At 47.6% G+C, this 21,646-nt stretch overlaps 2 protein-coding genes across 15 annotated transcripts in view; one reads left to right on the forward strand and one right to left on the reverse strand.

Moving 5' to 3' along the window:
- Positions 1-21,646, reverse strand: part of DEAF1 (DEAF1 transcription factor) — a 357,225-nt gene that overhangs the window by 271,096 nt on the left and 64,483 nt on the right. For all 7 annotated transcript variants that reach the window (XM_085644850.1, XM_085644849.1, XM_085644848.1 and 4 more), the window contains 2 exons: positions 20,507-20,636; positions 18,711-18,857 (listed from right to left, as the gene is read on the reverse strand). In XM_085644850.1, the coding sequence (XP_085500976.1) occupies positions 18,711-18,857; positions 20,507-20,636 (277 nt within the window). The remainder of the gene's footprint in view (positions 1-18,710; positions 18,858-20,506; positions 20,637-21,646) is intronic.
- The window catches only part of TMEM80 (transmembrane protein 80), a 298,952-nt gene that overhangs the window by 75,373 nt on the left and 201,933 nt on the right, over positions 1-21,646 (forward strand). The window lies entirely within an intron of this gene.

The raw sequence follows: 21,646 nt of genomic DNA on the forward strand, positions 1-21,646 counted from the left end.
TAGTGGAACACTCCCCACCCACAGACGCCTTTGAAAGGTTGAGGCAAGCTTTCTAAAGAAGGCCTCAATCCCAGGAGTTTATCCAGAAGAGAGCGAGGTTTCTCCACATGGGTATAATGTTGATGACGGGGTGCATCAAGGGACCCCCGATAAAGATGATGAAATAGATGATGAATCCAGTCCAAGTAGACTCTGGCTGGGACGGGAAGGTTGCTCTTAACATCCCAAGTCAACTGCTGGCCATGATGGGGTTGAGGGAACCCCCAAGTCCATGATTGGTATGTTGCACCCAGATGACATCTATCATTGGAGTTTAGCAGATTAGGCCCCAGCACCAAAGGTGGCAGAATATGTGAGTAGCAGAATCAGGAATCCTCTACATAAAGAGGTCAGGGGCAGACTGCAGGTGGAATGCCCACAACTTCTCTTAGAGGGGAAGGTGGCACTCATCCCTGAGATAGATGGAAAAATAGCTACCTTTGTGGTGAAGTTTATCAAGGACCCAAAGAAGGGCATTGATCTCTCATGACGAGCATGTCAGAACAAACTCCTTGATGTTCTGGGGCCGTTAACAAATATCCTCAATATGGCGGAACAGGCAAGGAGAACTGGCAACTTCATTGCTCCTGGTGTATTGTCAGGCTGGGCACAATGTGCAATATGTTTCCTAGGCAACACCAATTGTCTCCTGTCACCTGAGTAACCCTACTCTTTCCTCATTAAGATACACCCCAAATTAGAGGAGCCAGATAACAGAGAGGAAGGAGCAGTTGCGGATGGGGTTTTTAGGAGACCCATTTATTAAAGAACTCAGGAGATTGTGACCACATACTCGCCACTAGACAAGGCACAACAATCAATAAAAAATATATTTGGGAAAAAAAGATTTTTGTGGGGACCAAAAGAGGCAGGGGCACTCGGCCAGCCATCACTATTCCACAAGCTCCTAAAGGATAGAAGGTTGCAGGCCATACAAAGGCAACAAAAAGTTCGAAAACATCGTTCTCACCATAGGAGCCGGAAGAGGCCATGGAGGAAGGAGAGGATTCCGTGGTACCTTCGATACCCTGGACGAGCCTCGGATCAGGAGTTAGTCTTCTTTCTTACCAAAGGTGGGAACAGATAGGCACACTTCCTACCCAAATAGAGGGAGGTGACTGGGGGTGCATGGGTGTGCCAGACAATACAAGGGTTACATATAGACATTTACTGGAACCCGGTTCAGGGGTGAAAGCCAACTTAACTCTCCATCTCGAAGGACGACACCTTCCTGCAATATCAGGAGGTACAAGCAATGGAAGACAAAAGAACGATTACTGCAACTTTGTTACATCCCAGAGGATTTTTCAGCAATCTCTTCCTGGTCCAGAAGAAAGGTCAAAGATTTAGGCAAGTAATAAATCTACAGGAGTTCAACGAATAGCTTGTTAATCATCATATCAAGATGGAGAGAATGAACCTCCTGTGGGACATTCAAATGACTGGATGGCACAACTAGATTTAAAAAGACGTGTACTTCACCATTCTTTCTGTGAGGGGCCACCATTCGTGTATGCCCCTCACAGAAGATTCTTACAATTTCAGTGGCAGCAACAGGTAAATGAGATTGTAGCTCTGCCGTTCAAACTCTCTTCCTCTCCCTGGTGCTTCATCACGATGCCATGACCGGTAGTGGAACTACTCTGCTCCAGAGGGGTCAGGTTGAACGTCTATCTCAAGCTTCTCCAATGAGGAGCTCGTGAGCTACTGGTAGCTCGCCAGCTACTTGTAAGTAGATCTCACTTGTGCAGCCTGACCTACTAAATTAGACAATTCTGCTTGGTTGAATTAATATATGTATATCTAAATTGAAAGTGTGTATTTTCAGAATTCGCAAACTGATCTTTGGAGAAAAATAATTGAATTTCCAAAATATATTTCAAGCTGATAATTGAGCAATAAATCCTGGAGTGTTTGGTGACACTTATTACCAATATTATTACCTAGGTGGCATGGGCATTGCAGCCATCCATAGCTGTTAGTTACTCCCCAAATAGAGGCCTTTTTTATATTACTGCTAACAACCCTGCACCAAGGTGATAACTGCTGGTAATCTTACATGTCGTAGCCACTAAAATAATCTTGTCTTATGCGGTAGCTATTAAGTTATTAATAATATTAGTAGCTCAGGATGGTTTTCATTGAACAGGAGTAGCTCTTATTGCAGAAAAGGTTGGAGATCCCTGGTCTATCAGGAAGACATTCTTCTTATGGCAAAGGATGTGGACCGACTACAGCACGATCGGACCTTGGCTCAGTTGCTTTTGCAGGAGTTGGGGTTTATTATCAATGTGCAGAAGTCGGTTAGTAACCCCACACAAACTATTGTTTTTATGGGATTTAGCATAGATTCCATGCGTAAGACCCTGCGTGTCCCACAGAAAAATTAAGGTTCTCGTTCACAAGGAATGTGAAACTTGTTGAACCAAAACTAGATCTCCTTGAGATACCTGGCAAGGATAGTGGGTCTCTTGGTAGCTTTGATTCAGTCGATATTTCCGACCCTCTCCACTATAAAGCCTTGCAATGGCTCTAAGCAGCTCACACAGAGGACTGACCTTTGCGGCAGAGATCATTTTATCTCAGGATGTAGAGTCTTTTTTGATGGCTAGACAATATAAAAATATAAAACAGCAGGGCCATTTTTGGTTTGGTGCCGGATATGATAATCAAGCTGGATGCAAGCAAATAGTGTTAGGGAGTCCGGTGCGGAGACATCACCACAGGGGGCCTGTTACCGCTGTAGGAAAGTCAGTTACACATCACCTGTCTGGAGCTTCTCACATGCTCCTTGCGTCTCAGGGTGTTATGTGCCATTATGCTAAAGATAGACAGTATATCAGCGGTCCAGTAGAGAAATCGCCTAGGGGTGCATGAGGTTCAGAGCTCTGGAGGACCTAACCAGGGTGTTTTGGCATTTTGCCTGGACAACAACATCTTAATCCTTGTGGAATATCTTCTAGGAAGGATGAATTCCATAGTGGATTGGAATTCCAGATACCTGAGGGACTCGAATGCCTGAAAATTGGCCCATTGGTGTTCGACAAACTGATGTTATGGTGGGGCTCATTCTAATTGGATCTATTTGCATCACATCTGGATGTTCAACTTCTGCGGTTCTTCAGTTGGAGGAAGGATCCGATGGCAGAAGCGACTAATGCTTTTCTTTAGCATTGCGGTCAGATTGCAGGCTATGGGTTTCCCCCATCCTCCATAATAACCAGACTGTCGGCTCAGATAGGAAGACAGAAAGTGACGATGGCCCTAGTAACACAGTTTTGGAGGTCTCAAGCATAGTTTCCAGCTCTTCTTGAATAAGTACATTCTGCAAGTTGTTCATGGCAGGTTGCACCCTCTGGTTCTGGAGGGGATGTTACACTAAACGGCATGGCGAATTACACTGGGAAGTCCAAGGACTTTAGGAACACGCTTCCTAGCTTCGTTTCAGCCCGGCGCAATTAAGCCCGTTGGTGCATTGGATCGAGTCTGGATCTTATGTGGACAAATGTCGTTCATGTCCTCAATTTCATATCAGAATTGGCAGCAGAGGGCGTGGCATTCCGCACAATCAAAACTTTCCTGTCTGCAATCTGAGCTGATCACATACCAAATAATTAAGCTCCGATAGGAGAGTACCCCTTAGCATGGAGATTATTAAGAGGAGTATGCTGATCAGTTCCTCCTGAACGAAGATACTCATGTCCATGGGATGTTAAAGTTGTCTTGCATTTTTTTGAAGGAAGCGGCCAGATGACATATTTGTATCTAGGAAACAGTTATCAGGTAAGTTGGCCATTCTTTTATACCTGATTTTATGTAAGAGGGTTTCAGATGTAAGGGCCTTAGATGTGTCGGCAAGAATGTTTTCCCCGAACAGAGTCATCTTACCAGAACTAGGAATACCAAATTGGATACCATGGTGGTCCCTTACCTGGCATTCCCGGATAACCCAAAATTGTGTGTTGTATGGAGTATCGAAAGATATGAATCGGTGACGGGTGAGTTAAGGCCTCCTGGTAATAGACAGCAACTGATAGCAATCAAAAACCTTTCAAGTCTGTTTCCTTTCTGACGATTGAAAGATGGGTGAAGTGGATTATGTATGAAGTTGGCATAGATACTTCAATGCTTGGAGCACACTCTGCAAGGGGGGCCATGGTCTCTAAACCTTTTGCTTTTGGAAGTCGTTTGGAGGACATCCTTAATGCAACCAATTGGTTGCCTGATTCTACTATTAAGAGGTTTTATTTCAAACCACTGACAAGTGTTGCATCATTGGACATGAGTAAGTTTAAACTTGCATAATCTGAGCCTCCGGTCCTGACCCAGAATACAAAATTTCCTCTTTATTGTGAAGGAAAGTTTCAATTCTATTAAGGACACAGAGGTGAGGATTGTCCCATCCAATATGGTATGCAACAATTTTGGTGGCACGCCCCTATTTGAAATCAGAGGTCTAAGTGTGATATAAGTATACACTTTGAGATGATAAACTGTAATTGTATTCTGTATTGCTGGTATTATGCAGAAGTGCAGGATAGTTTTTGACAAGATTTCTTTTTTCTAGGAACAGACCAAAAACAGGAATATTGATGGGATTCTTGTCTTCGGAGTGATCTGCGCATGAAGAAAGAGGAAGGACCTGTCCTTGGAGGCGGTTTTATGTGTTTTTATGGCGCCCTGGGTGGTGGACAGTGCTACGGTGTTTACTGTTTACCCAGGACTCATGAGGAATGTAGTCCTGTTGTTTTGTTATAATGTGTTCGTCTGCTGATAAAATTAAAGGAAGAAAGACTTGCATTGCATAATCCTATCCTCCATGTCTTTAGTAGAATTGAAACTTTCCTTCATGATAGCTAGGAAATGTTATATTCAAGTCAATCCATATATTATATAAGAGAATAAAGATGGGTGTTTTCATCTCTCTGGATACAGATCAGGTTTTCAAACTCAACTACCAGCCGCGGTACTGGAGTTCTGTGACTCAAATGCAGCAGTGCAACTGACTACTTATTGGCTTAATGGGTAGATTTAACGTCATCTAAATGGTCTGTCTCCCAAAGGTCCTACACTTACTTCTTTCTGTACTTTTACTTTTCACTGCAGAGATCTTTCAGAAGTTGAATCCACTTGGTATAGCTTTATATGGGGAAGTAAAAAAAGAAGCCCTGTAGTGCACTGTGTAATATAAAATGGCCATTAGATCACGAGTATGGGTCCTGACCGATCTCAGGGCTTACTACTGGGCTGCTGGGTACCTGTAAAGAAGAATGTCCCATCAGGAATCTTTACCTAGGCAGTGTAGAAGCCAGACCCGCATTTTAAACGTTGAACCCCCATACTTTAACATGGTTAATTTAGGACACTTTGGGTATATTAGTCTGTATATCAACAATGCCTAAAGCTTTTTAACCCCTTCAGTGCCCATTACGAGATAGTCTCGTCATGGAGCGCGGTTGCGCTGTGCCCATGACGAGACTATCTCGTCATAAACCCCGCCCGCTAATGAAACGCCCGGCACAGGGCGTGGAAAGGGCGGGGCACTGAAGAGGTTAAGATTGCCAAGTATACTCAATATATGAGAATCTCAAGTGACAGAACTCTCACTGCGATCTCCATGGATTCATGAACTAACATCTGGCTTCAAACTGGCCCATGTGAATTGGGCTAGTTATTCCGTAACAACTCACCACACTCTTTCAGCACTTCTGAATAGATTTTTCTAGATCTCGCTTAGGTTTCTACAAATTCTCCAAATATGGCATTTTCTAAACCAAATAATCTTAAGCAATCAGATTTCAAACCTATACCTCTATCCAATTTTTTAATTAATACAAGCAAGAAAGACTCAATTAAAAGCTATATATGATATTCATAAAGTGGTAAGAAACCAATATGAGATATCTGGATAACAAATGGTCCTAAAGGCTACAGGAGATGGTAACCGCAGGTGATGTGGGCAATGGCATGTTATGTGGACAGATCTGTGTTAACACCTCCAATCTCAAAATGTAACTTTTCATTTTAAAACAGTTCAATAATTTATTGCACACCCAAAAAGTTCCATCAATGCAATCATAACTCAAGCTCCGTGTTTTCGCTGTGGCTACAAACGAGCTGCCCTCATCTATTTGTTCATCACTTGTCAAACAAAACAGGAATTTAGATTTCTTTAAGCAAATTGCCAGTGTGATAGGCTTCTAGTTTACAAAGACAGCTAGTTTAATTATGCTTGGTAATATGACTGAAATCCAGAGAGAATATGAAGGAGTAGTTTTTATTGCAAGATTTGTTTCTTGACCATGTATAGCAAAATGATGGTTGGATTCTGAGCCTTCTAGCTTTCGATTTTCGTGAGATCTTTTATGGATTACTGTAGGCTTGAGAGGTCTATTTAGGCAGCCAGAACAAATCGGCATTAGTTGAACCAGATATGGGGTTCTGTTAAAAATTGATTGTTTCAAGGATTGAATAGCGTCTTGTCATCTTGCAATGTTAAAATGTCTTGGCACGTCAAAATCTGCACGGTTAGTATAACAGAGTTCCACACTGGTCAATTGGCAATCTGGTTGCTGCCCGGGATGGTGGTGTTTTACTGCAATACGTGTCACTGTGGTCAATTTCACAAATAGCATGATCAGTTAGGCAAGGTGGCTTAACTGAATGAATTCTATTTTCCAAGGACATATTAATGATTTTTTCTTGATTTAGGAATATATAATGATTATTATCTAGATTTATAAATGCCAGGTTATAGTAATTTACCTGTTTTTATTGTACCATCTTTTTCTAATAACATTTTTTTAAAAAGACGGACCTTAAGACAAGAGAAAATTACTTTTACCTAATCACAGAGCATTTGACAACAGACAGACATTTCCTGAAATGTTCGCCCTTATTCCACAGATGGATAGCAAAGGCAATGGGAAAGAAATCCAGGAGAGGTCACACAAAAGAAGGAAACATGGAAAGAGAGTCAGAGGATCGGAGAGACCAAATATTCTATACATGCCAAACACAGCAGGGATGAAAGAATAAATACAATATGAGAGTGAAGAGAACAAACTCAGTGCAAGAGGCTAGTGTTGTTCAGTGGGATTGTTAGACCAATGAAATCCAGTACGGAGAGAGTTCAGTGGATGCTGTGAGATTGGGGGGAAGGCTCAGGTGCAACAGGAAAGCCAAAAACCATGTTGTCTTCCTAAAAACTGCCCAAAATCCATAACTCCTTGGTGAACCCATTAGCTTCATTTGGTCATTACAGTTATATCTAGAAATTTCTTTTTTATAGTGACTATATGTGCCTATTAGTTCATTTTTCCTGATTGTGAGAAGTTGGCCTGATATGTAGTGCTCACTATTCTAGTGATCACTGTGTATCATTCCAAACGACCCTTATTGATGATTGGTTGTAAGTCAACCTTATAGACCAGCTATCCTAGTAGCGTGGATACGAGCAGTCTTAGGCTAAACTCTAGAGGGCGTGTTAAGCCAGCTGTTTACCATCACATATACCCCTTGAACACCAAGTGAAAGGACACCACACAAGTTGTTATGAAAATAAAGGATATTTATTTATAACAAGACTACCCTGGCTCTTTATGAGTCAGGGAGCTAAGCACACTACAAAACTCTTAGGAAAATACTTCAGTTGCACAATTTACACAAATGCCCGAGGGGCACGAGAAACCATCTACACTAACAGTGAAATGCGAATGGTTAGAGTCTGGAGGTACTGATTCCGGAGTGTTCCGATCAGTGGGACTAAACGAAAAAGGAACTGGACACTTGTAGAGCGAACCTGCGATGGAGCACCGAGATGCTCGAGTTACCTAGCCCGGAGGCTGCGGCTGCGTGAAGTTCGGCAAGATGTCGGGAGTCCTCGTGTAGTCTCAGGAGCCTGAAAGAAGAAGTTGCTGGCAGGCGACCAGTGACGATGTTCAGAGCGATCCAAGCCTGGATCGGTGATGAAGGAAACCTGAAAGCAGAGGGGACTCAGTTCTCAACCGCTAGCCAGCGATCGTGTGGGTACCAGGGGGGTACCGGCTGAAGTCACCTCGACCAGGTGAGTGGGTGACGTCGGACTCGGCTGTTCCTCGGACAAGGAGGCGCGGCGGCGACCAGGATGGAGGGCGAGCTGTCCTACGAAGGTGTCTGCTGTCGATGATGCTGGGCCCAGGAAGGGGCAGCGGATCTTGGCAGTGGCAACCCAAGCGGGGCAGTCAAGATGGCGTCGGGAGTGGACCAGGAGGGTCCGTGGTACTCCTCTGTTGAAGGGGAGCAAGAGCCAGTCTGGAGCAACCAGACCGGTGATGCAAATAATCTTGGAGCGTCGTGAAGAGGGCCACAAGCCGGTCGGCAAGTGGTCGGACAACGCTGGGAACAGCAAGAAGCGGAAGGGCCCCCACGCAGATCTCGTGGATGCTGGGGAGACAGACTTCGATGCTGGAGCTGCTCAGGGTTTAGGGCTTCTCAAACCCTAGGTGCACTCACTCGACGGTCCCTCGGTGGGCGTGCTAGATAAGCGTCGTGCAGGTTCTGAAGATAGCCGGTCCCGCAGGTCTCGTCACACCTACGACTCTCAGCTGGGCTGATGAGGTAGGTAAAAGGTCAGAGATGGCAGGGAACTCGGGTCTCGTCGAGCTGGGCAGTCTTGATCCGTAGGAGACGTACAGCAAACCGCAAGCGCTTAGGTGGTGCCTGCTGGTGCAGGGTGGCTACTCCTTAGCCACAAGGGAGAGTCTTCAGAAATAGTCAAGAGTTCCTTTCGTGGAAAGTGGTTCGTGATTCGGAGTTATCCGATTATCTGATTATCCAATTTGGGAAGGGGACTCGCTCCTACCTTTATTCTAAGAAAAGGGGCTGGCCCGTGACTAGGTTCTACCTATGGGTGGAGCCAGGAGGGGGGTGGTTACACCCCTATCCTTTGTCCGGCTTCGCGCCAGCTCAGGGGCTGGTGTGCCCCCGAAACTGGTTTGAGCCGGGCTATGCACAGTGAGCACCGGGGTGCCACTTGCAATCACCTTCCTTTCAGCCCTGCCTACCTGGGATACACAAACCCTGTCTGGGATGGTGCTAACACCGCCCTCGACAGGAAACCCTTTGTCCAAGCTCCCCTTGCTGGAAGGTCCCCCAGCAGCAGGAGGTCAGACTTGTGTCTGGTGGCAACATCCATTTTGTGATGCTGAGGCTTGAGTCAACTTTAACCGGGGTTCAAGGTTACTTCCATGTCGTGTCCCTCTAAAAGGGGGGAATGCTAACCCCGTCGCCAGGACTGGCGAGGGGTTCGTATTCCCATTCGTATGACACCTTACTCGACATGTGTAGGTGATGTGATGCCAAAGTTAGCAAATAACCGCAAGGATTATAATGCATTAAAAGTAGTTGGCCCGCGTCACCATGGAACGGCTATTAGGACTTGGTTCCGCAAGCCGTCGACGGGCTCAGCTCGCGCCAGAGCACCGTCCCACATGATTCCCTGCACTCTGCCTTCAGGATTGATAAGGCCTGCTATAGGAGTGACTGATAGGAATCCATGTGTCCATTTTAGGGTTTAGGTGTAGGAATACTACACCTACAGCAACGGGTGATTACACCACGTGGCCCCAGCTGTCGTGCAGCCAGTTGTGTCAGATTTGGGCGGCCATTCCAGGGGTGGCATAATACATGCTTCAGCCCCTGGTAGGCCCTGGGTACACCGATGCCCTGGATACCTGTGGTATGCTGAGACAGGGACTGACAAGGCGGCCCAGTTCCAATTAGTGGATGCACCTAATGTACATGTGTGTTAATTTCGAGAGAGAACAGCTAGGCTGTGGGTCTGATTGGCAGGCCCACAGCCGGAGAAAGTCGTAAACCAATGAAGCAAAAGCAAAAAATCTGGGTGATCATAGGATTGCAGACCCTACTCTCCTACATGACCCCCCCCCCAAACTTTGGGACAATAAGCTAACCTTGACCAGGTGAGTCTTCTTGCTCTAAGTGGAAATACCTGGAGAACCCATCTGCATTGCCATGATCAGTGCCAGGTCTATGCTCCACTGTGAAGTCCATCCCCTGTAGGGAAATGGACCACCTAAGTAGTTTGGGGTTTTCACCCTTCATTTGATTTAGCCACAAGAGGGGCTTATGGTCGGTCAGAATCTTGAAGTGAGTGCCAAACAAGTATGGCCTCAACTTCTTCAGGGCCCAAACCACAGCAAAGGCCTCCCTCTCAATAGCTGACCAATTCTTCTCTCTGGGGGTCAGCCTCCTGCTAATAAAAGCTATGGGCTGGTCATGACCATCAAAATTCAGTTGCGATAGAACAGCTCCCACACCCAGCTCCGAAGCGTCTGTTTGGACAATGAATGGTTTGGAGTAGTCTGGACTCTTTAGGATAGGTGCTGTGCACATGGCCTGCTTTAGGTCATCGAATGCCTTCTGACAGCTTGCTGTCCACTGAACTTTTTTTGGCATCTTTTTACTTGTCAGGTCGTTTAGCGGGGTCACAATGGATCCATAATTTCTGACAAATTTCCAGTAATAACCAGTCAGGCCCAAGAAAGCTCGGACCTGAGTCTGGGTGGTTGGAGGAGCCCAGTCCTGGATGGCCTGTATTTTGCTCTCCAATGGTTGAACCTGGCCTCCACCTACAAGGTGGCCCAGGTATACAACCTGTGTCTGCCCTATCTGGCACTTGGTGGCCTTGATAGTGAGGCCTGCCTTCTGCAGGGCCTCTAACACTTTCCTCAGGTGGACCAGGTGATCCTCCCAGGTGGAGCTAAAGACAGCGATATCGTCCAGATACGCCGCACAGAAGTCGTCCAACCCAGTGAGAACTCGATTCACCAGCCTTTGGAAGGTGGCAGGTGCATTTTTCAAACCAAAGGGCATTACCACGAACTGATAATGCCCACCCGGGGTAGAAAATGCTGTTTTGGGCTTGGCCTCCTCAGCTAACCTGATTTGCCAATACCCAGCTGTCAGGTCAAACGTACTTAAGTAGTTGGCCGAGGCCAACCGGTCGATAAGTTCGTCTGCTCTTGGTATCGGGTGGGCGTCAGTCTTAGTGACCGCATTGAGACCTCTGTAGTCCACGCAAAACCTCATCTCTTTCTTACCGCCCTGGGTGTGAGGTTTCGGCACGAGCACTACGGGACTAGCCCAGGGGCTGTCCGAGGGTTCAATGACTCCCAGCTCCAACATTTTCTGCACCTCTGTCTTGATGCAGTCTCTGACATGATCAGGTTGCCGATAGATTTTACTCTTTACGGGCAGACTGTCCCCAGTGTCGACCTCATGGGTACACCACTTGGTCTGACTGGGTGTCAGAGAGAACATATGTCGAAAGGATTGAAGAACCTGTTTACAATCCTCTTGTTGATGTCCAGAGAGGCTGCCACAAAAGACAACACCATCTACTGATCCATCGTCAGGGTTCTGAGAGAGCAGGTCCGGGAGAGGGTCACTCTCCTCCTCCTGTCCCTCATCTGTGGCCATGAGCAAGCCCATGCCCTCCCTGTCGACATACGCCTTGAGCCTGTTTACATGGAGCACCCTGTGGGGGCTCCGGGGAGTTCCCAGGTCTACCAAGTAGGTGACCTCTCCCTTTTGCTCAATGATCGTGTGGGGCCCAGACCATTTGTCTTTGAGTGCTGCTGGGGCCACTGGCTCCAGCACCCACACCTTCTGTCCAGGCTGGTACACAGTCCGGACAGCCTTTTGGTCGTGCCAAGCTTTCTGTAATTCTTGGCTCGCCTCCAGGTTTTTAGACGCCTTTTCCATGTACTCCGCCATCCGCGAGCGGAGACCGAGCACATAGTCCACAATGTTTGATGCCGGCTTTCTGAGAGGTCTCTCCCATCCTTCCTTTACCAAACAAAGGGGTCCCCTTACAGGATGTCCGAACAGAAGCTCAAAAGGGCTGTAGCCAACCCCCTTCTGCGGGACCTCTCTGTAGGCGAACAAGAGGCAGGGTATCAGGACATCCCATCTCCGCCGAAGCTTTTCAGGTAGTCCGTGAATCATCCCTTTTAGGGTCCTGTTGAATCTCTCAACAAGCCCATTGCATTGTGGGTGATAGGGTGTGGTGAACTTGTAGTTGACACCACATTCCTTCCACATAGCAGTCAGATATCCCGACATGAAGTTTGCACCTCTGTCTGAGACGACCTCCTTAGGGAAGCCCACTCTGGAGAACACTCCAAGTAGGGCCCGTGCCACCACAGGTGCTGTAGTGGTCCTAAGGGGAATAGCTTCAGGATACCTGGTGGCGTGGTCCACCACCACCAGTATAAACTTGTGCCCTGATGCTGTCTGGGGTTCCATTGGTCCGACAATGTCGATCCCCACTCGTTCAAAGGGTACCCCCACCACTGGTAGTGGTATGAGGGGGGCCTTTGTCGTGCCACCGGACTTACCACTGGCTTGGCAAGTGACACAGGAGCGGCAAAACTCCTTCGTATCTTCGGACATGTGGGGCCAGTGAAAGTGTGGAACAATTCTGTCCCAAGTCTTATTCTGGCCTAAGTGACCTGCAAGGGGAATCTCGTGGGCCAAGGTGAGAAGGAAACCTCTCAGAGACAAGGGGATGACCAGCCTCCTGGTCGCACCAGGTTTGGGGTCTCTTGCCTCGGAGTACAGGAGTCCATCGTCCCAGTACACTTTGTGGGTACCTGTGGCGTTCCCTGCAGCCTCAGCAGCGGCCTGCTGTCTGAGGGGTTCAAGTGAGGGGCAGTCTAACTGTGCCTTCCCCAGGTCTTCCCTGGAGGGTCCCCCTGAGCCCAGAAACTCAACCTGACCAAGTTCAAGCTCTTGCGGCTCAGTTTCCCTCAGTTCTTTAAGGTCAGCCTCCTCGGAGACTTGATCCACGACCTGGGGCAAGGGGGAAGGCGAAGCCTTACCCTTACTGCTCCTTTTCTTGGAAGGTGTCTGGTCCGTTCTTCCAGGATCCAGCACCTGTTCAGTGGGGCATCTTTTGGCCTGTGACCTGGTCACAGCAAGGACATGTGCTGGCAAGCCTAACATCTCCATGTGAGTCCTCTGCTCCACTTCTGACCATTGTGACGTTTCCAAATCATTGCCCAACAGACATTCTACGGGGAGGTCTGAACTAACCACAACCTTTTTCGGGCCACTTACCCCTCCCCAGGAGAAATCAACAACTGCCATACTGTGATTGGTAGTGACGTTGCTGGCATTGGTCACTAGGTAACTGGTACCTAGCATGATCTGTCCAGGGTCCACGAAGTTAGGCGTCACCATGGTGACACTGGCACACGTGTCCCTGTAGGCCTGAGCCACTTTTCCATTTATCAAAGGTGTCTGTCTGTATTTGCCCAACGTATTGGGACTGGCATCAGGGGACATATCCATATCCCCTGTACAGACAAGGACGGCCTGAGTGAGCGTGCCGACTAAGTCGTCACTCCCCTCGGTTCCCAAGGTTAACCCAACTAATGCCTTGGGAGGCGCACTACCACTGCTGACTGTACTAGGGGGCGCAGGTGCCTTAGGGGCTGCAGTGGCAGGAGTTTGCCCTCCTTTCTTGGTGCACTCACTAAACCAGTGAGTCTTACTTTTACAGTATTGGCACCACCTTTTTGACTGGACTTCTTGAGTATTCTTCTTCTGTGAAGCCTGACCCCCACCCTCTTTGGTTTGTTGGGGACCTGTCGAAGACTTCTGGTCATTTTGTTCGTTCTTGTTACCCTTTTGGTCTGCTTTCTTCTGACCACCCTGGTTCTGATTCTGGTTCTGCTTGACCCTTGTTCTGACCCATCTGTCTGCCTTCTTTCCCAATTCTTGGGGAGAGGTCAGATCCGAGTCGACAAGGTGCTGATGCAACAATTGGTTCTGACAGTTGTTTAAAATCTGTTCTCGCATGATAAGATTGTACAATCCTGTGTAATCAGTAACCTTGCTACCCAGCAACCAGCCTTCCAAAGCCTTAGTGGCACAATCGACAAAGTCAGCCCAATCCTGAGACTGAATTTTCTGGGTGTCCCGGAACAGCACCCGGTACTGTTCCGTGGTTAAGCCGAACCCATCAATCAGTGTATTCTTCAGGACTTGGTAGTTGTTAGCATCCTCAGCTCTTGTAGTGAGGAGCTTGTCCCTTCCTTTACCTTCAAAGGAAAGCCACAGTATAGCTGCCCACTGACTTGGGGGGACGCACTGGACAGTGCAGGCCCTCTCCAAGGCAGTTATCCACTTGTGGATGTCGTCCCCTTGTTTAAAGGGGGGCACTATTTTACTCAGGTGTCTAGTGTCTATACCCCTGTCTTTCTCTCTATTGAGAATGCTGCCACCAGTGGGATCTAACCCACTTAATTTCTGCTCTCGGGCCAAGGCAAGTCTTTCTTTGGCGAGGGCAAGTTCTTCCCGCTCGATCCTCAGATTGACCTCCCGCATCTTTGCTTCATGCTCCCTCCTCTGAGGGGAAGTCATTCCTCTCTGAGAAGGTGCCTGAGAGACATGTGTATGAACCGATCTGCCAGAGCCTCTGGAGAGAGACCTAGCTCGTCCGTTCCCAAGGTTAAGCCTGCTTGAGCGTGGGCCCGGGGCTCCCCCAGTTCCATTCTCATGCCTGCTTAAGTTGGTCCTTGTAAGCCTGCCGACTACCACTGGACCTTTGTCTGCCTCGTCTCCCGATAACTCGTCCTCGTCCTCCTCCTCTGTGTGGAGGTCGAGGTCTGGGTCACCGAGGGTTCCCTCTAAGGGAGGCATGTTCCCATCTGCACTGGGGGGACCTGGGTTAGAGGACCTCCTAGCATCGTACGCCTCTAAGAGACCTATCAGTATTGCGATGGTAGGGTTAGAACCCTGGTTTAGCTTCCTGGAGGCACACAGTTGTCTCATCTCCTTGAAGCTAAGAGTTGCATATCGTGACACGACCTGTGGAGAGTCACTGACCACTAAGGGAGTCCCTGCAGACTCTCCGTGGACCGACATGCTTTTCTAGTGAGGTGTAAGTGTTGCACCTACCTACACTATGGGTTTACCTACTGATCCCTTGCTAAGAGTTGTAGTCAGGGTGTGCTAAGCCCTGTTACACTACAACAGCCGGTTCAGTAGAACTCGGAGTATTCTAAGTTAAGTTATATGTACCTGGGTACTTATGTGATCTTTCACTGCGATATTCTTAGGATACGTGTGTGGTAAAACAACAGCAAGCTCAAATCCCAACCGCTGCTCACCAATGTGAGAAGTTGGCCTGATATGTAGTGCTCACTATTCTAGTGATCACTGTGTATCATTCCAAACGACCCTTATTGATGATTGGTTGTAAGTCAACCTTATAGACCAGCTATCCTAGTAGCGTGGATACGAGCAGTCTTAGGCTAAACTCTAGAGGGCGTGTTAAGCCAGCTGTTTACCATCACATATACCCCTTGAACACCAAGTGAAAGGACACCACACAAGTTGTTATGAAAATAAAGGATATTTATTTATAACAAGACTACCCTGGCTCTTTATGAGTCAGGGAGCTAAGCACACTACAAAACTCTTAGGAAAATACTTCAGTTGCACAATTTACACAAATGCCCGAGGGGCACGAGAAACCATCTACACTAACAGTGAAATGCGAATGGTTAGAGTCTGGAGGTACTGATTCCGGAGTGTTCCGATCAGTGGGACTAAACGAAAAAGGAACTGGACACTTGTAGAGCGAACCTGCGATGGAGCACCGAGATGCTCGAGTTACCTAGCCCGGAGGCTGCGGCTGCGTGAAGTTCGGCAAGATGTCGGGAGTCCTCGTGTAGTCTCAGGAGCCTGAAAGAAGAAGTTGCTGGCAGGCGACCAGTGACGATGTTCAGAGCGATCCAAGCCTGGATCGGTGATGAAGGAAACCTGAAAGCAGAGGGGACTCAGTTCTCAACTGCTAGCCAGCGATCGTGTGGGTACCAGGGGGGTACCGGCTGAAGTCACCTCGACCAGGTGAGTGGGTGACGTCGGACTCGGCTGTTCCTCGGACAAGGAGGCGCGGCGGCGACCAGGATGGAGGGCGAGCTGTCCCACGAAGGTGTCTGCTGTCGATGATGCTGGGCCCAGGAAGGGGCAGCGGATCTTGGCAGTGGCAACCCAAGCGGGGGAGTCAAGATGGCGTCGGGAGTGGACCAGGAGGGTCCGTGGTACTCCTCTGTTGAAGGGGAGCAAGAGCCAGTCTGGAGCAACCAGACCGGTGATGCAAATAATCTTGGAGCGTCGTGAAGAGGGCCACAAGCCGGTCGGCAAGTGGTCGGACAACGCTGGGAACAGCAAGAAGCGGAAGGGCCCCCACGCAGATCTCGTGGATGCTGGGGAGACAGACTTCGATGCTGGAGCTGCTCAGGGTTTAGGGCTTCTCAAACCCTAGGTGCACTCACTCGACGGTCCCTCGGTGGGCGTGCTAGATAAGCGTCGTGCAGGTTCTGAAGATAGCCGGTCCCGCAGGTCTCGTCACACCTACGACTCTCAGCTGGGCTGATGAGGTAGGTAAAAGGTCAGAGATGGCAGGGAACTCGGGTCTCGTCGAGCTGGGCAGTCTTGATCCGTAGGAGACGTACAGCAAACCGCAAGCGCTTAGGTGGTGCCTGCTGGTGCAGGGTGGCTACTCCTTAGCCACAAGGGAGAGTCTTCAGAAATAGTCAAGAGTTCCTTTCGTGGAAAGTGGTTCGTGATTCGGAGTTATCCGATTATCTGATTATCCAATTTGGGAAGGGGACTCGCTCCTACCTTTATTCTAAGAAAAGGGGCTGGCCCGTGACTAGGTTCTACCTATGGGTGGAGCCAGGAGGGGGGTGGTTACACCCCTATCCTTTGTCCGGCTTTGCGCCAGCTCAGGGGCTGGTGTGCCCCCGAAACTGGTTTGAGCCGGGCTATGCACAGTGAGCAACGGGGTGCCACTTGCAATCACCTTCCTTTCAGCCCTGCCTACCTGGGATACACAAACCCTGTCTGGGATGGTGCTAACACCGCCCTCGACAGGAAACCCTTTGTCCAAGCTCCCCTTGCTGGAAGGTCCCCCAGCAGCAGGAGGTCAGACTTGTGTCTGGTGGCAGCATCCATTTTGTGATGCTGAGGCTTGAGTCAACTTTAACCGGGGTTCAAGGTTACTTCCATGTCGTGTCCCTCTAAAAGGGGGGAATGCTAACCCCGTCGCCAGGACTGGCGAGGGGTTCGTATTTCCATTCGTATGACACCTTACTCGACATGTGTAGGTGATGTGATGCCAAAGTTAGCAAATAACCGCAAGGATTATAATGCATTAAAAGTAGTTGGCCCGCGTCACCATGGAACGGCTATTAGGACTTGGTTCCGCAAGCCGTCGACGGGCTCAGCTCGCGCCAGAGCACCGTCCCACATGATTCCCTGCACTCTGCCTTCAGGATTGATAAGGCCTGCTATAGGAGTGACTGATAGGAATCCATGTGTCCATTTTAGGGTTTAGGTGTAGGAATACTACACCTACAGCAACGGGTGATTACACCACGTGGCCCCAGCTGTCATGCAGCCAGTTGTGTCAGATTTGGGCGGCCATTCCAGGGGTGGCATAATACATGCTTCAGCCCCTGGTAGGCCCTGGGTACACCGATGCCCTGGATACCTGTGGTATGCTGAGACAGGGACTGACAAGGCGGCCCAGTTCCAATTAGTGGATGCACCTAATGTACATGTGTGTTAATTTCGAGAGAGAACAGCTAGGCTGTGGGTCTGATTGGCAGGCCCACAGCCGGAGAAAGTCGTAAACCAATGAAGCAAAAGCAAAAAATCTGGGTGATCATAGGATTGCAGACCCTACTCTCCTACACTGATGTGCTGTAAATGTCCTTTTTACCGTTAGAGTGATCATTGTACATTAAATTGGTGATGCTCTACGGCATTGTATGGAACAATATGCTGCACCGCTCCAAAAGCTTGACTGCTACATAAGCCAATCACCCAGACAGCCACCACTGGTCCCAACGTCCACCTCTGGACTACTGAAGGAGTGGTGGTGCTCCTAAGAGCAGGGGATGGTCTTATTTCAGCTGATGTGCTGCTAGCTGCCCACGAGAGCCTGTTCGGGTCAAGATTAGGTGAGGTATGGCAGGGCCCTCTCAGCCCCATGAGATACGCGTGCCGCCGATGCAGACAGCATATCCAGGCCCTGTGGGTCTTGTGCTGCAAATACTTTCTGAAGCCCAACTACGATTAAAATTAAAACTATCAATGGTGGAGCAATATTTGCTTTAAAAGTACACTACATTCACTTATACTTCCTGTGGAGATGTTATGCTGAAGAACGGAGTTTAACTGCAGAAGGATAAATAGTGCCATCAATTGCAAATCTGATGGTAAAGTTTGGTGCAAATAGGAAGGGACAACTACTTTCTAAAGAGAAGACAAATGCCTCCCCCTGGTCTGTTAACCCCGCAGACTAAGAACTATGCCCCTGAGGGTGTTATTGCTGGATATTGAACATTTCGACTGAAAGAATATGCATAAGTAAATCTACAGGTGGTTTGCTGGGTCTCTGTGAGATGAACCCCTCTAGACTCTTATAGCAGGCACTGGTCAGAACAGTAAACCAGGATATCAGACTCTTCTGCTTTGATCAGAGGCCAGGAAAGCACACTTTGCTTCTTCGCTCCTGCTATGCTATCACTGGGATAACACTGGAACATGTAAAAGATACAAGGCGTTACCTCCGAGCTCTTGCTCCTTACCTGAGCCCAGCCTGTTCTTGTAGAGAATGGCGCTCACGTTCCGGCAGCGCACGGGCAGCTCGTTGTCATACACAAGCGGGTCCCAGTTGTACTTTGAGCCATCTTTCTCTTCTCCAGATGTCAGTGGGGTTGTAGGGGACTGTGGGTCTTCAGGGAACATAAAGTAGAGGAAAGGAGCGAGACATAAAGCAGAGAATTCAGAATAACAACCAATCAGGCACGTCACTTTCAGCAATGAAATTTCTGGTATTATGGGATACAGGTGCTTAAAGTATTGCTTTTATCGCAATGAGAATCTTTACATATTATTCTAATCCCCTCTATGCAAGATCTTAAATGAGAGTGGGGTAAGGCGAATAGCCAGGATGGGTTCCTGACATGGGCGTAGGTGAGTACTGCTGGTACCCAATGCCACTTGTGAGCACACATTTCAGTCTCAAATATAATATCTTGTTCCCGTAACATAGCTTCCTCCTAAAACACGCATTCACCCTAAACCATCCTTTCCATCACAAAACAGCAAATCAAACACATGACTAAAAATTCCCGTTGACTGAGTGGACTTATTTGTATTCCCATCACCAGTACCTAATGGTAGCTACAGTGGCATGTGCGTCAGCTGAGGACTTTACGCAGATGGGCCTCCACAGCCGCCTGGCGAATGAGCAGCACAACCAGTTATCTACTGGGAATTTACCTTTTGCTACAATAAAACTCCGAGATTGATTGCTTTAAACTTCACTCCTAGAAACTTGATGAGGAAATTAAAAGTGAATTTCAAGTTTGCATTCTTTAGCTGATAAAAAGAACATATGTCTAATTTTTCAAATCCTCAGTAAGAACAGTCAAAAAGGTGTCAAGAGATTTCCATCCTATGCAAACAGTGAAGACGAAGACAAGCCAGTGGAAACTTAACTCATCAAAAATATTGCATTACAGGTTTCAAATCAATGCTCACTTTCTGTCTGCAATAAAGTCCACATCTAAGGATGCTAAGTTTCAGCATGTGCGATTATGTCTGTTTTTACACTCTTACGCATGAGGCAACAACATATTGCCACACCATGTGTATTTCACATCTTCAACATTGATGCACCTCACCCAACATGTCCCATGTAGGCCTAACCACAAAGACCCATTCAAGCATGCACTCCAAATGGAGCACAGTGAATGCAAATCACAGCACTACACAGCCGTGCAGGGGTACAAAGCGCTATAGAATTGATACAAGGAATTGCTCTTTACTGTACCACTCAGTAAGCACTTTGGTCCTTGCAGGGATTAAAAAGCTCAATTGTAACATCAATAAAATGCAATACAGTTCCATAATTAACTCTGTGATTGGCCTCTTATTTTAGCCTGAAACAAGTTCAAAGTTACAAAAGTTGCAAGTCTTCTAAGTGTGCAATGAAGAGAAGACAGAGAAACTGAAGTACTCGGGCATAATCTCAATTCCCATCAGCACATGTAGGCAAGACCCACTAACCTTGTGATCTTAAAATTATAAATCAAGTATTCACCCAATTGAACTAGAGGGCCAGGTTCAGATTATAGTGGTAGCTGGAGGATTTCTTTACTATGCAGACCAGATTAAAACCTTTAGTTGTCTCTGGTCCTCAGACTGGTATGTGTATGAAGAATACTGGCTCTCAAAAGAGTTTCTCTGGCTAACCTACACACAGCATTCTGCATTCATGAGAGGGGACACTATTGAGGCGAAGTTCACTAAATGGAATCAAACTTGCTGTAAAGCCTTGCATCTTGTGAACAGAACTATAAGGACCTCGAGATTGTACCTGGGGTTAGAGAAGCCGCAGGCACCTTGATCCCTCTGGTTTCCACAATACTGCCATCGGTATGAACCACAATCAAGGTGGTTTTCTCCGAGCTCAGGCCGTCTCCGATCTGTAAGGCCGCTCTCTCAGTCTGGAAATAAAAGAGAACATCCGTCAAGATGCTTCCATCTTCTTCATCCCTTCTTGACATGTTCATTCAACATTAAGGACCCGAGAGACTTCTGTTACAATGAATGACTCAGGCATACAGAAAATGTATCCTAACTACTTAGAATGTGTACAAAGATACAAAAGATTATTGTGGTGGACTCATCTGATGCCAATGTTTTCAGCATATTTGACCCATCCCTGCGCTTCAGAATCACTTTTCAATGTATTTCCGTATTATGCGGTACTGCTTGCCCTGGCATAGATTGGGATGGACCCTGAAAACCAGCATCAGACTCAGATGTTAAGCTTAGGTTTGGAGCTAATGAGAGCTGCCTATGCATGTGAATATGAGTTTAGTACATGCTACAATTGAGTGAGACTCTTATTTGAGAGTGGTTACCACTTACAAGCGTTAAGATTGAATTAAGAATAAATATAATGCAGGGCGGTCGACATACAAGGGAACTCAACCAATCCTGCATAGAAAAATGGGGAAAAGAACTTCTAAGGACAAACTGTTGAAAACAGCCATCCAAGACTAAAGACTAGTTTGGAGCACAATGCAGATGTGTGGATGCAGGGTTGGTTCATTTTGCAGCACATGGTGCAAAAGTGCCAGTACTGTCCGTGGGTTCACCTGTGGCGGCAGGCTCTGTGTGATCCAACAGAATGTAGATATCATATACACATGGAGACGGATTTGGCTCAGGCAGTTGGTTGGTGGTTTGGTGGGCTGTGACCCAGCTTCTCTCCATGGCAGCTGCAGAGTAGGAGCTGCCTCTCATCTGTGGTACTAGATCCAGTGACTGGTTTTAGTCCTGCACATGAGGCACAAAGGCCATTAGCTGAAGAGGTTGTTTCAAACCAATGAAGGAATTCGGACCTGAAGGGCGGGTTATCAAGCTGTTGACACATATTTAGTGGATAGAAGCTTTGCTGATCTAACAAGGATATTATTGAACCGAGGGGCAGCATTCGGGGGCTGCGTTG

The sequence above is a fragment of the Triturus cristatus genome, chromosome 3_1, assembly GCF_964204655.1.
Source record: "Triturus cristatus chromosome 3_1, aTriCri1.1, whole genome shotgun sequence".
Classification (NCBI taxonomy): domain Eukaryota; kingdom Metazoa; phylum Chordata; class Amphibia; order Caudata; family Salamandridae; genus Triturus; species Triturus cristatus.